The 17,284-nt window shown below is 38.4% G+C and overlaps 2 protein-coding genes across 7 annotated transcripts in view; one reads left to right on the top strand and one right to left on the bottom strand.

Moving 5' to 3' along the window:
* gpsm2 (G protein signaling modulator 2) overlaps nucleotides 1-8,090 on the bottom strand; it is a 74,271-nt gene extending 66,181 nt beyond the window's left edge. For 2 of the 4 annotated variants that reach the window (XM_072274133.1, XM_072274136.1), the window contains exon 1: nucleotides 246-542. The gene's annotated coding sequence lies outside the window, so the exon portion shown is untranslated. Of the gene's footprint in view, nucleotides 1-245; nucleotides 543-8,033 lie in introns of those variants that run through there. The other 2 variants (XM_072274134.1, XM_072274135.1) reach the window with 2 other exon arrangements.
* Nucleotides 8,091-8,277: 187 nt separating this feature from the next.
* The window catches only part of LOC140206055 (uncharacterized), a 56,451-nt gene continuing 47,444 nt past the window's right edge, over nucleotides 8,278-17,284 (top strand). For 2 of the 3 annotated variants that reach the window (XM_072274132.1, XM_072274130.1), the window contains exons 1-3: nucleotides 8,278-8,875; nucleotides 12,494-12,831; nucleotides 14,763-16,060. In XM_072274132.1, the coding sequence (XP_072130233.1) occupies nucleotides 12,498-12,831; nucleotides 14,763-16,060 (1,632 nt within the window). In that variant the 5' untranslated portion in view covers nucleotides 8,278-8,875; nucleotides 12,494-12,497. The remainder of the gene's footprint in view (nucleotides 8,876-12,493; nucleotides 12,832-14,762; nucleotides 16,061-17,284) is intronic. The other variant, XM_072274131.1, reaches the window with a different exon arrangement.

Here is a 17,284-nt window from a genome sequence, read left to right as displayed (position 1 = left end):
CACAGCTAGAGCCCACTGAATCACCACTATACACAAACTCACAAATAAAACGGAAGACCCAAATAGAGAAATTCAAAAAAAAGTACAAATTCGAACCACTGACATTGAAGACTTTTAAAGTGAGATTTTTAAAAAGCGATAGCCGCAGTGGTGAAAGTCAGAAAGCCAAGAGTTTACCATGAATAATGTAATCAATGCTAAATAAAGGACAGAAATGAGTAAACAAACTTTAATCTGATACCAACCAGCATAGCAGTCCGTAGTTGAAAGTTTCAGAATCCTGCTCGACTTTTGTTGGGGATTACTGCTATTTGATGCCTCCGACCGTGACGAACCATTGTAATTCAAACAGCTCGAAGCGACCAGTTTACCCGGACGTTGCACGTTTAGTATCAACGCCAGGTCTGCCTTCACTGCAGCCTCTTTCACTCAGTAAGAGAAACTACCACTTCCACCGCTACCTTCATGGTTGAACACTCACGGTGCAGTTCATCAATTCAATGCCCGAGAACACTCTTTCTGGTCATGGCACAACCTTCCAAACTCACGTCAACGGCAGTTTACTTGAAGAACCATTGGTTCAAATTTGAATCGAACCCGGGGGGAAGGCGGGGTTTGGGCTCGCCAATCTATGATGATGTAAGGGCGTAACGCTGAAGGAAGAATTGAGGATACCGAAGAAGAGAAAACTTGGCTGTCAAATTCGTATCCAATCTGAGGTGAAATAGTCAATCCACTTAGATTTCCCTTTGTGAATGTCGCCAATTAGCATATTCCTGACAGTAGGTGTACGTATCGAGAGACCTATAGCTCGCAGAAATACTTTAACCACAGTGTAAGGACACTTGCCTCTACCAGACATTGAGGGTCCTATGTTAAAGCTTCCAGGACGCTTCACACGTGTACTATTTAAAAATGAAACACTGGCTGGTGCCTTGTAACAGTACATTTTTACCGTGTGGTGTCCTTCACTTTAAGACACTGAAAATATTCCTAAAATAACGATGGGCTAATTTCAAGTAGCAGGGGTACTCACGGGTAAAGACTGACAAATCACTTAGACCCGACGCCTGAGAGTTTCTCTATTACTTTACCTCCTATGGTGGTCTACACACAAGGGTTTTAAAGACAGAAGCGGTAGAGATAGTCAACACTTAGGTTGATTTATTTTTTAAACTTCCTAAATCAGAAGGCTGGAAAATAGTCAGCATGATTCCCTTGTTCATAAAGGAAGGCAAAAGGCAGGAGCTAAAGGCTAGTTAGCTATCAAGATGCTAGAGTCAACAGCCATTCAGCAAAGAAACAGTCTTCAGCCTACCATCTCAATGCTATCAAGTAACCATTTAAACAGATCCAATTTTACAGCAATTTGCCTGTGGCCTTCTATGCTGATTCAATAGCTCTTCTAGATCATTCTTATATTTGCAAGTCTCTGGCACTTCTTAGGCAGATTATAATCAGCCTGTGAGAAGAGAAATCTTTCCCAAATCTCCTCTAAACCTACCATACCTTACCTCAAAACAGGGGTGCCCGACCTGGGGTTCCTGGTTAATGGCAGGGGTACATGGCATAAAAAAGGATGGGGACTAACTCCTGCCTTAAAGCCATATCTTCTGATTTTATGTACTTTCACTAGGGAGAAAGGCTATCTGCTGTGTATATAACCCTCATCGTTCGTACAGCTAAATTAGGCTAAAGAAATATTTCCCTCAGTGGTGTTAGGCATTAAGTAGAAAGGCAAAAAATACATATTACAAATCATTTAATATTCTGTTACTCTATGTCTGAATATATACATATTACTGTTTACATTTAATCATTCCTGTATGACTACTATATGAAACCACTGTACTTTATGGATTCACTTTCTATCGAATATTGTAAATATTGTTAACATTCCATTCATATTTCTGGGCTCCAGTCTGGAAGATTATTCAAAACAGAAGGTTAAATGAGTCTTTTATTAAGTTACTCATTGTTCATTAATTGGAACAGGTACTGATCTGCACATTCTTAAATGAGATGCAGTAAAGTATTTCTGTGCAACATCATTTAATTAAAAATAAATCACTGAACTTTAATAATCTTTCAATTCAGGTCACACTTTGAGTTTAATTAATAAAACTGAGAAATGCTTAGAAATTTTGCACATGCTTATTATTGTATCAGGCAAATATCAATTAATACATAATACATTACAAAAGTCCAGAATGAGTTGTGATTTTATGCTATGTGATCCAAATTACATTTTCAGCAGTCTAAAACTACACTCATATGTGCATATAAAAATGTTACTTTTGATAGTCAATTCATTTCAAAGAGCTCACTGCCAGGTTAACCTTTGAGCTTTGAAAGCTGTGGATGTTTGCTCTACCCCATTAATCTCCACGAAAAATCCATCTGGCAGTGCAGGATTCCTACAAAGTTGGAAAGGTATACAATTATAGTCACCTTCAGAGTCATGAGTCAAGATGGATTGCCAGGGATTGTAGGTTACAGTTGCTTATTGTAATTATTGTCAGAGATTATGGGAAGAAGTCATTCAGATTGAGAGTAGCATTATGGGAAGAAGTCATTCAGATTGAGAGTAGGCTTTTGAAAGAATCATAACATGGGGTGCAACAAGACGCAGAAGCCACATAGACTTGAGAGTCAACGGCCCTGCCCAAGCAGACTACTGATCAGGCAGTCCTGGGTGGCACCAAATCGTCTATGTCAGTTGCAAGATGGGACTCCAATAAACTGAAGAGAGGAAGTGCAACCTGCTACAATGAAACTAATTCAGGACTGAAAAATTACAAAGTAGCAACACAGTGAGTGGAAAGTATAAAGGAAATGTAATTTTTGAAGAAAAAAAATCCATGCTGTAAAATGCTCAAGCTAACTAATTCACACAATCTTGTGAACCTGGATATTTCACAAGCAGAAAGCTGATTTTCCGGAGATGCTGAACTGTCATCAGATGAAGAATTGTCAGATAAGGAACAGATCACAGCTTTGAACAACATGGCAAAAGATTAAACCAATGCTCTGGAAAGGGAGGGAAACAATGTCACCACAGTTGGAAGCAGCATTGAAAGATAATAAACTGCACAGGAAGAGGGTGAAAGCTATGCTGCTTACTAAAAAGAATGCAATGAAGATACAGTATGGAAGTCAAGCAGAAAATGTTTGCAGAGTGTTGTTTGTTTAAAAATCTTCCACACAAGTTAATGCTGGATTATCTTCAAAAAAGCCTTTAAGGTATTGCAATTCCTAGCTCTCAAGTTAGCCTAGAAACTCAGGGCATTGTGTTTATTGAATCTGGACAAGAAGTTAATGCAGCATTAGTATTGAAACAAAGTTAAAGATATTCAAATGGAAGGTTTGTTCATTGTTGTCAATGTAGTGGATATTAGATTTAAAATGAATTGCACACAAAGCTGTAGTTGCATATGAAAATGTTCTGACACAGATACAACCCTTGAAAGTGGGTATGAAGGACCAACAGAGGTGACAAGACATAGCTAATATGGTAATACAGTTTGCATTGCAAGACATTTGGCTTCTCTTTCATTCCATGGAGGGACATATTGGTGCATTAATTGATCTTAAGTGCAGGTGATTGGCAAGATCTGGAGGGAATTGGTGGGAATGTGAGGAGAATAAGATAGGTTTAGTGTTGAATTACTGGGAATGGGTGTTTGATGGCTGGTGCAGACCAATTGGACTGAAGGTTCCATTTCCATTTTACATCACTCTGAGTGGGTGCCACAGCTCTAATTTTGGTCCAGTCAACAGCTACCATGAATTCCCAGTGTCAGTGATAAATGACTAAAGGAGAGCATAAATGAAGCTGGAAAGTGGAAAAGAAGAGGAACAACACTGGTCGGAAGAAAAAGTAGAAAAGCTCATAGAAACCACAAGTCTGATTTTTTAAAAATGGACCAAGAATAGAAAAAAAATTTGGAAAAACACATCTGTACTCTGAAGCCAGGGTATGATAGTGGTTGATGACAAAGATTAGTCCAAACAAGAGACACATGGTGAGTGAATGAAGCAGGAGCAGGCTACCCAGTCCCTCACATCTGTTCTGCCACTTAAGATAAAGGTTTACCTGATTGCGGTCTCAACCCATGCTAACTTTTCATTCTCTTTCCTATCAAATATTTATCTACCCTAGTCTATCCAACCTTTCTGTACATTAATCTGTCTGAGTGAGTCTAGGAAACCTTATATGATTTCAATTCATTAGCAACCTTAAGGAAAACATTAATGTATTCCAGATATGATGCAAGGAGTATCCTAAATAACTAAAGCAAAACCTTCATAATTTAATATCAAATTTCCCTTTGCAACAATGATCTTCTATTACTGTTTCTAATTGCAAGCAAAACATGTATATTAGCCTTTTGAGGATAATGCAAGACACCTAAATACCTCTGACAAACACTGCAGTCTCTCAGCATTTACGTACTCTCGTTTTTCATTAAAAAAAAGGTACAATTGTTTCCATTTGCCAGATCTTTGCACGTTCACTTGACTTGATAGCCCTTTGTATCCTGCACAGTTTATTATCCTATCTTTATATCAACAACAAATTTAGCTAATAACTCAAAGTTTAAAGAGGAAATAGAATCATTGAAACGTACAAAACAGAAACAGGCCTTTTGGCCAAGTCTGCTCCGGTCATTGAGCACCAATTTACACTGATGCTATATTTACCCTTTAAAAAATCTCCCATATTATCAGCTGCTTAAGGACATAATATCTAGTTCCTTGTATATGGTTCTAAAGGATATGCTCTACAGTCTTAGATCTAAGAGGTTGCTATAAACAGTCAGTGGCCAATGATGGATCATGACTGTCGTTATTCAAGTTAGCCATCAAATTGTCTGTTAGGGAACTTTAGATTGAGAACCTTGGTCCATAAAATAAGCAACAGGCAGATTAAGGCCCATCAATTTAGTTCATAATCTGGAAAATGAATGATTAGGCCCCAGGCAGACAGTAGATCATGGGTCCTCTCAGTACTCTGTTGTCCCACAACAGCAAGAGGCAGACAGTTCCAGGGAAGGCAAGAGTTCAAGTTAGATGCCTTCCATGGGAAAGCTATGGATACATACACAGCAAAGTCAGAAATGTAAAAGAGACAACTACTGCTCACAAATTAGAAAAAAAAGAGGAAAGTCAGGATGAAAGATCACGTGAAAACAAAGGTAGGAAGACTTACATGGCACCAAAGTAGCACCTTTGAATTCATATTTTTAGAAGGGAGACAAATATGTTGTGTTGTTACTTTCATTGTAGCTGCTAGATATTAAATATTTGTATTAAGATTTATGTAAATTGTGAACTGCACCAAGCATGTTCAAAGAGGAAGAAAATTATGCTGCTGGAACAATGAGTTACTATGAGAACTGCCTGATGAGTTACTGAAATCACTAATGTCTGAAGTGGATACTTTAGAGATGTTCAATAATATCCTAAATTTTTTTTTAAATGTGGAAGAGAATATTAAAATAACTAGGTAAAGTTGCATTTGCTGAAGTTTATAATGTTGTATGCATATCTCTAAAACATACATTAAGTTTAATTCAGATAAGAATTATCTGAATGGGGTAAGTCAATGTACAAGGGTTTGCACAAGTTTGTTATCTCCTTCCATTCTCTCACTCAACCGCCAATGCACGGTAGCAGCAGCTGGGTACCATTTACAGGACGCACTGCAGCAGCTCACCACGTTCCTGAGGAAGCGACCTGAGTCCAAATCCAAGTCTACCAGCAGGTTGCAAGGGCACAGCAAAAACAAAACACCACTAGATGGAAATTCCCCCAGGCGTCACTTTCGCTGGGTTAAAGTTGTGGAACGCCCTCCCTGACACAATTGTGGGTGTACTCATGCCTCATGGACTGCAGCTCACCATCGCCTACTCAGGGCAATTAAATGCTGGTTTAGCCTGTGAAGGCCAAATGCCTTGAATAAAATAATGTAAAACAACGCATGTGAGTATGCCTTTAAGATCAATTATTGCCCAGAGTATGCTGATGAATGGCTGGCTCTTTCACTCCTGTTTAGTATGAGAATAGTTGCCTTCAATAAGGACTTATTTTAAATCTCGATCGGGTCTGAACAGCAGTGTTCTCGCGACTTTATTGGGGAAAAGTGGACTAACCCTGCACATTAAAAGAAAGGAAAATAATAATTCTGAAAGCCTACTTAACCACATGCCCTGGAGTAAATCTAAAAATGCCAATACACTTAAAATCATTCAAAATTTACTATACAAATTAACAAAGTTGCCTTGTAGCCACACTCACAACACGCTGGAGGAACTCAGCAGGTCAGGCAGCATCCATGGAAACGGTCAGTCAATGTTTCAGGCCGGAACCCTTTGTCAGGACTGAAGAGGGAAGGGGCAGAGGCCCTATAAAGAAGGTGGGGGGAGGGTGGGAAGGAGAAGGCTGGTAGGTTCCAGGTGAAAAACCAGTAAGGGGAAAGATAAAGAGGTGGGGGAGGGGAGGCAGGGAGTTGATAGGCAGGAAAGATGAAGAAAGAATAGGGGAAAACACAATGGGTAGTAGAAGGAGGTGGAACCATGAGGGAGGTGATAGGCAGCTGGGAGAGGGGGCAGAGTGACATAGGGATAGGGGAAGGGAGGGGGAGGGAATTACCGGAAGTTGGAGAATCCTATGTTCATACCAAGGGGCTGAAGACTACCTAGATGGTACATGAGGTGTTGCTCCTCCAACCTGAGTTTAGCCTCATCATGGCAGTAGAGGAGGCCACGTATGGACATATCTGAATGGGAGTGGGAAGCAGAGTTGAAGTGGGTGGCTACTGGGAGATCCTGTCTGTTGTGACGGACAGAGCGGAGGTGCTCGACGAAACGGTCCCCCAATCTGCGTCGGGTTTCACCGATGTAGAGGAGGCCGCACCGGGAGCACCGGATGCAATAGATGACCCCAACAGACTCACAAGTGAAGTGTTGCCTCACTTGGAATGACTGTTTGGGACCCTGAATGCGGGCAAGAGAGGAGGTGTAGGGACAGGTGTAGCACTTGCGCTTACAGGGATAAGTGCCGGGTGGGAGATCCGTGGGGAGGGACGTGTGGATTAGGGAGTCGCGGAGGGACCGATCCCTGCGGAAAGCGGAGAGGGAAAGATGTGCTTAGTGGTGGGGTCCTGTTGAGGGTGGCGGAAGTTGCGGAGGATAATGTGCTGGATCCGGAGGCCGGTGGGGTGGTACAGCCTTATAGCCGTCTCTCATCATCTACATCCAATTTTGAGTAGGATCTTCAAGCACTTTTTCCGCTGTTAAATGGTTGGAAATAACCTATACTCCTAAGTAAACAAGAGAAGATCTGCAGATGCAGGAAATCCAAGCAACACACACAAAATGCTGGAGGAACTCAGCAGGCCAGGCAGCATCTCTGGGGGGGTTGGGGGGGGGAGTATAGTCGAGGTTTCAGGGCGAGAACCTTCGCCGAAGGGTCTACTGAGCCTGTTCAATTCCTCCAGCATTTTGTGTGGGGTACACATAAGCAGTCCAGTTAGCTGCCCAGGGCTAACCCTACGGCAACTTCCAAACTTCTGAATACCCATTTAAATTACCGTCAGTAACTTGGGAAAATCGTGACAACTTCTGACGCTTGCAAAAAGAAAATATCTGCAGAATCCGAGCCTCCTTGGCGGCGCGCAATTCTAAATGCGGCAATAAATACATAATTTCAAAATAACTTTAAAATAAAAAAACAAAATAAGATTGATTGCAAACTTAGCTTGTGGTGAAAAGTAGATAATTGGTCAAATTTACGGAGGTATGTTGGAAAACTAGAGACATCGCCCTTCCCGGCTTACTACTCCTTTTCCAGGTTTGATCCGGTGCTGGTGAAGTAGAGATGTCTCACCTACAGGTGCCCAAGGTTAAGGAGAGACAAAAACTGGGACAAAACACTTAGGAATAGGAAATAACAAATAAACCGCCATATCCTGAATTATAATAAAGACAGCGAGACAATTAATTCCACGATATGCGCTGGAACATCCAAACCTTATGCACGGGAGTCTTGACCATTCTCTTCTGCCATAGCTGCAGCTTCCTCGTCACCATAACAACTGCGACGAGCCCCGGCCCTTCGTCTCAGAGCCCGATTCAAATTTGATCCAATGGCAGCGCGCGTTTGCCTAATTTATGCAACCGCCGTTGGTGCGGACTTTGAAAGATTGAGTAAACTTGCAGAAAGGCGGAAATACGCTTCCTGCGCTGGGACAGCGAGTCCTACCGGACCAGCCGGCTGGCAGCACCGTGACTGGCAACGGATGTGTGCGATCACTCCCCGAGGAGGCGGAGGGAGAAGCGCCGACCTCTCGTTTAGGAACGACGAAGACAGACTTTTTGGGGAAAAAACATGAGCGGGCGTCAGGACAAGACACGAGATATTCTGCAGATGCTGAACAAGGACTGCATTTAGCCAATTGAAATTAGGTAATGGAGCACATTGCTCTTTAACTCTTCAAAGCCTTCGAAAGTGTTTTTCCACTTCACTTCCTATCATCCAGACGTGCAAACAGTTCTTCCAAAGGAGGGGAAAAAAGTTATTGAAATTCTTCCTATCCAGTATTGACCACGTCGGCTCCCCTATGCTAAAGAAACTAAAAGTCAGCTGCTTCGGTGATTACGTCTGTAATTCAGTTTGCAAGGACCACTCGGAGCTCCTTATTGCCTGTAAATTCATTTGTTAATCTCATTCAAACACTGACTTGCCTGTGATCTCTTGCACTTTTTATAAGGTTGGCCAAAATAGAGGAACAGCACTTCATCGTCCATCTATGCAGCCTTCTGGATACGATATTGAGCTCCCTTAATCTGTATCACAACTAGCCATCTCTGCTGTAAGTTAATCAATTGTGATGTTGTCTCAGTTTCTCATTGTCCACTGGAGTAACCAGATATGTTGGCAAGTCCTCCAGCCCTGCATTTCATACTGTGTTATGTGCCTTTTCCTATTCTCGGCCTCAAATTGCTCTCCTCTCATAGTTTTGGTCCTACATTTCCCCTCTCTCCTCCTGCCGTATTAACGGATCAAGTGAATGATTCTCAACCTATTAGATAAACCATCAGGAAGGAGCCCTTGGAGCCCGCACCACCAGGTTCAGGAGCTGTTATTACCCCTCAACCATCAGACTCTGGAATCAGAGTGGATAACATCCCCCAACCCGGCACTGAACTGATTCCACAACTAATGGACTCACTTTCAAGGACCCTTCAACTCACGTTCTCAATGTTTGTTGCATATTTATTATTTTGTTTTTTTCTTTTTTTTGTCTTTGTCTTTTGCACAGTTGTCTTTCTGTCGTTGTTTATGTGCAATTTTTCATTGATTCTACTGTGTCTTTTTGTACTTTGAATGCCCACAAGAAAATGAATCACAGGGCAGTGTATGGTGACATGTATATACTTCTTAAAATAAATTTGCTTTGAACTTTGATGTTGCATTTGACTAGTATATGCTCCCACATGACTTTTTCTGACTTAACTAATTTGTCTTTCCTCATTTCATTTGAAACGTTCATTCTGTTTTACCCCCTCAGATGCTGTTTGATCTGCTCAAATGCAAATGTCGTCTGTCCTGAATGAATTGTAATCCATGATTCCAGAAACACCAGCCTTTATGAATGTATCTATTTTGATACCTACTGCAAGAGTTTTGTATGTTTTAATGACATCACCGGTCATTCTTCTGTTCATTATGATTAACCCAGCGGCAATTTCTGAGTTTGCAATAATAAACAAAAGAATGCCATTTGTATTACAACCAGATTACTGCAGCAAAGGAGACAACTTACTGACTGAACCTGATCCCTCACTGTTGAATCCCGAAAGCAAGTAACAGAAGTCTTCATTTGATATCACAGTAAAATATTTAGAAGACTCAGTAACTTGAGCTATAACTAATTGTCTAGAATGGCTTAATGCCACATTACTTATTTATTTTTCAAAAGATTGCAAACAGCTGACATAGAATTTTAAATGTAGAAGGTTCCATACTTGTATGCTGCTTTTAATCTATTTTATGCTCCTGTTGGTTTAATATGCATTTACTGGTAGAAAGTTTAATTTAGTAATTTTTATTTAGGCATCGTTGGTCTCATGAGACCATGGATTTGCGCCTTGGAAGGTTTCCAGGGCGCAGGCCTGGGCAACGTTGTATGGAAGACCAGCAGTTGCCCATGCTGCAAGTCTCCCCTCTCCATGCCACTGATGTTGTCCAAGGGAGGGGCATCAGGACTCATACAGCTTGGCACCGGTGTCGTCACAGAGCAATGTGTGGTTAAATGCCTTGCTCAAGGACACACATTCTGCCTCAGCCAAGGCTCGAACTAGTGACCTTCCTTAACCACTTGGCCACGCGCCAACACTAGAAAGTTTAAATGGATGCAATTTTAAAATAAAAAGTTTCTGTAAGATGGATTAGATATGAACCATATTGAATTGACTCTATTACTTAAATCCTTCATATACATGAGGAGTAAAAATCTTCGCGTTATGTCTCCATCTAAATGCACAATTTATAGTAACTTGCAGTCGTATGTACAACAGGATAGTCAATATAACATAGAAATACAATTGTATCAGCGTGAATTGATCAGTCTGATGTCCTGGTGGAAGAAGCTGTCCTGGAGCCTGTTGGTCCTGGCTTTCATGCTACGGTACAGTTTTCCGGATGGTAGCAGCTGGAATAGATCATAGTTGGGGTGACTTCGGTCCCCAGTGATCCTTTGGGCCATTTTTACACACCTGTCTTTGTAAATATTCTTGCAATAGAGCTTAGAACAACCTTATGAAAATCTATTTCTAAATTGTCTAGTTCTTTTCTACTTTCAGCACAACAAAGGATAATATCACTTCAATAATTAAGTTACCTTGCTGGTTATATTGATAAGAAAAATCTCATCTTTGTTTAAATAGAAAATTTTTTAAAAACAAAAAATCTCCTTGCATATGCATTTACCCATCACAGGTAAAGCCCTCCCCACCATTGAGCATGTCTACATGAAGCGTTGTCACAGCAAACAGCATCTATCATCTGGGATCCCCCAGCACCCAGGCCATGCTCTCTTCTCGCTGCTGCCATCAGGAAGAAGGTATATGAGCCTCAGGACTCACAACACCAGGTTCAGGGACCCTTATTGCCCCTCAACCATCGGGCTGTTGAACCAAAGGGGATAATTTCATTCAACTTCACTTACCCTATCACTGAAACATTCCCACAACTTATAGTCTCATTTTGAAGGATTCTTCAACTCGTGTTCTTGATTTTTATTGCTTATTTATTATTATTTCTCTCTTTTCGTATTTGCAGTTTGTCGTCTTTTACATGTCTGCCCTGTTGGTGTGGTCTTTCATTGATTCTAGTGTGGTTATTGAATTCACTGAGTATGCCTGCAAGAAAATGACTCTCAGGGTTGTATATAGTATTATATATTTACTTTACTTTGAACTTTAAATTTCTGTTTTGCACAGTGAGTAAATATTCAAATAAAAGGCTTGCATTTAGTTCAACGTTGTTTTCACAAACCAAACAAGTTTTCATTCAGCCGTGCAGTCCTATATATTTATGTGCATTATGTTTAACTTAATATGATCACCAGAAGTATACCTTATCAATCTTCCTGCATAGAATTTCAAAGTAGATTTATTATGCAAGTACATATGTTACCATATACTCCCTTGAGATTTTTTTTCTTGCAGTATGAAAAGAAATACAATTTTATGAAATACTATATGGAAACAGATCAAGCTTGACAAACAACCAGTGTGTAAAAGAAAACAAACTGTGAAAAGATAGGCAGGTATCAAACAGTATGAAACTAGATGTAATGGAATTACCCATGGAACACGTTTGCATCCGTAAAATAATCTTAAAAGATACAAATTTTTGCTAAACTCCCAGTTTCAAGTTTCCTCTGGGTACAAATGCTCGAGCATTTCAACTCATAGTCACTTCAGTAGTGATGGCACTGGGTCTGAAACTGGGAAATTACTTTTGATATCATCCCTGCAAATTTCTTAAAGTTAAGCTGTCTAATTTAAATACAACACTAAATCGTAGTTTCATGGAATTAAGAGGTTTTATGCAGAAAGTAAGCAATATGTATTGTTCTGAAGTAGATATGATAGATATGCTGGACAGCTAATAAATATAGCATTACATGATTTCAGTACTTCCAATACAATTTAGTACAACACGTTATATTAATATGATTTAAAAATTAAATTCTACTTTTTAATTTGGTGCACAGTATATAGTGTCTGCCTGAATATTTGGTAAGTCATATATTTAGAGTGCATTCTGTATTTAAATATATCCTTGATGTGATGCTCCTTCTTTTCCTATATAGTTTATTAAAGTTCTGAAATACTGTAATTATTTTGGATTTCAATGATTGCATCTATATAAATTGGAAAATCACAAAAAATACCAAGTATTATAAATTCTGTTAATACAGGAAAATGGAATATTTTGAAGCTGATGTAAACCTTCATACCACAGATGAACTGGATATAGAAAATAATGAAGACCTTTTAGAAAAAATGGATGATTATCATTTTGCCAGCTATGTGGAGAACTACTGTAGTAATTTGCAAAAATTACATGGCAGCACAGAAGATGAATGGATCAAACATGGAACTAAGAATTCTTTAGTATGGGAGAAATCCTTTGAACATGAAATACTTCTAGATGTGGGTGATGATGTCAACTTGAATTTTAATGATATATGTAATTCCTATACCATCTGCCTTTCTCAGTCATCATCAGAAGATGCTAGTGTCAACATTACAGCAGGTTTGTAAATGTAACATTTATCTTTCTCTGATGTTTTCTCTTTCTGATGTTTCGGTGGGTAAGAAAAAATTGGAACTTTATAAATCCTTTTAGCAATATCACCAAATGAATGATGAGTATCTTTTGTTATTCTCTCATTATGATATACAGTACAATCAATTATACGAATTTTAATTGACATGTAGTATTAACCAATGTGTTTCGTACTAAAAATCAGTGTTTTTAGTAAGTTTTACATTGTGTACATCATCTATCCAACACCGTAACTGCTTTTTTGGCTGCTGTATAAAATCAGAAGTGACATGGTGAACAAAACATTAAAACCAAACAGTCAACCATCCAAAGAAACTCTACTTCAGCTAGATCTTTTATTCTTTCTTCTCCCCTTTCAGGTGTCTGAACTTAAAATATTAGACTTCAATATGTTAACAAGACTAATGTGATAATTTTCTTTATTTGTAATCGTACGTGATATCAAGTTCTAAGTTCCTTTAATACTAATCTTTGTGGCTTAAGTCCATTCATAAAGAATTTGGAAAATATTGGATAGCTTATTGTTTTAATTAAATTTAATGCTTCTGCAGTTCAATTTTCTCCCCTTAGTTTTAGTTGTACTCAAAGTGCAATTTTATGGATTGATCTGTTCCTTTGTTTCTGCAACCTATATATCTTGTGACTAGTAGGAGAATTGAATGAATTGGTATTGAGCAAGGTCAAAAGAGAAGAAAGGCAGAGTTTAAGATGGCTGAAGGGATAGTGGTCTGTGGTGATATGAAGGAAGTGTAGCAACAGACAAGCTTCAAACAAAAATGATTTCATAGAAGGTTGATGGACTAGAACATAAAACATTATAATATAGCACAACACAAATTCTTCAACCAACAATGACTATGCCAACTGTAACAGTAATTTAAATTATTCCCAACTGCCTGCACCTAATCCATATCTCTTTATTCCCTGCTTGTTCGTGTTCATGTCTAAGTGTCTCTTAAATGTTTCTATTGTATATTCTTCTACCATCTTTCTTGGCAGCTTATTCCATGCACCTAACACTCTATTATTTTTCTTTAATTGCCTCATAAATCTCCTTTAAACTTTCCCCCTCCAAACTTGCAGTGATGCCCTCTAGTATTTGATTTATTTTCCACCCTGGGAGAAGACTATATACCCTGTCCATGCTCCTCATAATTTTAACAGTCCATCTACATTTTTGTAGACATCATTTGTGTATAATCACAATGACAGAGGTCATAACACTGATCCCTCTTGTCACAGACCTCCAGTCAGAATAACACCCTTTCACCACTGTCCTCTCTTCTGTGACCAAGCTAATATTGAATAGTCTACCAAGTCACCTTGGACCCCATGTGCCTTAAGTCTTTTGAATTAGCTTGTAGTGAGGTATATTAACAAATGCTGTATAAAGTCCATCTATATATCATTTACTAACCTACCCTTATCCATCATTATCTTCACCTCCTCAAAAAAAAAACTAGAATGGTTTGGGTAGATAAAAACAGAGAGAACAATCTTGAGGGCCTACATCATCTAATCCTACTACTTTTTAATGTTCTCTCATGGAAAATGCTACAAAGGAATCAAAATAATAATATGTACAACAGATTTGCTTTGAATTGAATGTAATAATTAGCTCACTGGACTTAGTACAAGAATAATTCAAATCTATATAACTTGAATAAAATTATGTAGGAAAATATTATTTTCTCACCTTTGAGTTATAGGAAAACACTTTTTGTAGATTTTATCCAATTAAAATAATGAATCATTTATTTAACTTGATAAGCTTTTAATAAAGAATTTCTTGATGTGTGATGAATCAATGGAGACTGATTTTGACTAACATTACATTTAAAGACTACTGAAAATAAACTATTTCCATTTTTGATGGTGTTTTTCTGTTTCTACAATAGATGGCATATACAAAATTGAAAATAAATATGATAGTGATGAAGAAGAAAGAATAAACACTGAAGAAATTAACTATGAACATAACCAAGGCATTTACGGTTGTAACGGTTCTGACATGCATGATGAAACAAAATATAATTTGGAAGGCTTTCAATGTCATAACACAGCTGCCAGTACCAGTGATGAAGAACAAGAAGAGTTGCCTTATGATGGTAACTTAAAGAATGTTAGCCATTATCAAAAAGACGAGAAAATTGATTTAGCTGGTAATGTACCACCATTATCCAGAGTCCTTGGGAACCTATCAGGTCTTGGGCCTGTTAGTGGAATGAGCCAAAGTATCCCACTTGGAGATCAAAAATCAATTGTAAAAAATATGTCCCCCCAACAAGAAGTGCCCGATAATGAAATGAACATAGAGGTTAAAGCTTCTAGTCATGAAAATAAAAGTGAAATGAAGGACATTACATCAGAGCAGCCGGGTGATTTGTTGATGCCTACAAATGTAACTAAAGCAAAAAATAGCTTTCAGCTTGGTGGTGGAAGGTCAAGTATTTCTGAATCAGTTCTACATCATCCTTTTGAAGATGAGGCACTTAGTTCATCCATGTACATTGACTCTGAGACTCTACCAGAGACTTCTTTTACGGATAGTATTGAAGAAACTGTAATTATGAATCAAATTTCATCAACTTCCAATAATGATTTGTTCATGAAAAATAACACCATTTGTAAATCAGGAACTGATCTTTCAAAGAAAGAAGAAACAGATGGAAAATTTGGAAATGACGAACAATTGGTCCAGGTGATAAGTGATTCTTACTGCAATAACATTACTGAAGTGAATGTGGAAAAAATTGGCACTTGTAGAAGTTGTGATGTAGAGACTGCACCAAAAATAGTACAAGAAGAAAATGCACAAGCACCACTTGGTCATAAAACTGCATCAGGAGTTGCTCAAAATCCCATGATAAAAATGAGAAGAACTATCTCTTATAATGAGATCAAATATGGCAAAGGAAAACAACATTATCCTCTACTTGACCTTTCCAAAGTGGCGCCCAAGGTAAAAATTCCCAAGAGGAATACTTACAATAATTATAAATGTCAAAGATCCAAAAATGCAAAATCTTCCCCCAACTCATCAGAAAACCTCCACAACATTTACAAATCAACAGTAGATGTAGTGCAAAGCGTACCAGATAACGCACAACTTTCAGCAATTGCTACAGAAACGGAAGTTAATATTAAAAAACATTTGGAAGTGAATCAGACCCCTGAAAATTTCCAACAATTGCAGGTAATATACATTTTATGGTCAGATTTGCATCTTATGAAGCCAGTCATAGCTTGTATCTAATTAGTTCACTGACATCTTTATGATACCATCAGCTATACATAATCTATCCAATTTGCCGGTGCGCGTGGGACACAAAAACTGCGTTTTGAATGTTTTAGTTCTGAAGTGGGGAAGAACATTACTATTTTTCCTGGCTTCACAAGAAGGTACGTAATGTTGTTGTTCATAGACCAATTTGACACTTCAGTCTAATCTTACTTAAACAATAGGACTAATGGAAGTTTCAGGTAATAACATGAATGCTTTCTTCCTTCACTGTGTATTAGTTCCTAATAGTTATTGATGCAGGAATCCATCATATATACACTGACATGTTCTTTTGATTGACTCTGAATGAACAATATCAGCGCAGACACCAGTGTAGATAATGGACTGCCTTCATACAATGCTTTTAACAATTGTATTCTCCAAATCTTCATTTTCATTGTGGCATTCAAGATGATTGTCAATACCTTCAGATTCTTTGTAGTTTCTAATTTGTTGAAGTAGTGAAATGGTTTCATTTTCACTGCTGGCTATTTCGGGCATTTCCAAGTGTGAATGCTTCAAACTGCAGTGTACAAAACAGTTCTGAATTGTCTTACAGCTTATTTCTCGCCAACTATCAGTGACAAAAATCACTACTTTTGAGCACATACATACACAACTTGATATTATTTAAAAATTGTTCACCCTAAGCACAGTGTAGTAACGAATGACTACACAAGTCCATGCAAATAACACTAGTTAGAAACTGTTCGGCAACACATTCTCCTGTCTTAATTAAGCGGCATAGTAGCCCAAATAAAGTCCTAGCTATTTTCTTGATTAGTTTTTGTTCTTTAAGAGTTGTCCTAAATAAGTAGCTGCCTCGATTAACTAGACTCCATGTTTACCAAATAATTATAGTTATCAGTATTAAACACAGTTTTATTTTAAGAAATTATTGGTTATAAGGTGTGTTTGATTATTTTATTAATGAGATGCAATTTACCTTCACGTACGTAATATAAGGGATTTTAAATCAGTTATCAATGCTGGAGCAGGTATTTTAGGTAATTTCCAGAAACAATAAGTTGTTCTTTTTCCCTGTTTTAACCTCCTGGAGTCATGGAGTACCACAAGCACAGAAATAGACTATTCAGCCCACCTAGTCCATGGCCACCTTCCCTAACTCTGTTATTA

The sequence above is a fragment of the Mobula birostris genome, chromosome 12 (assembly GCF_030028105.1).
Source record: "Mobula birostris isolate sMobBir1 chromosome 12, sMobBir1.hap1, whole genome shotgun sequence".
Classification (NCBI taxonomy): domain Eukaryota; kingdom Metazoa; phylum Chordata; class Chondrichthyes; order Myliobatiformes; family Myliobatidae; genus Mobula; species Mobula birostris.
Note: the sequence above shows the minus strand (reverse complement) of the source record. Positions and strands in the feature narration are given on the sequence as shown.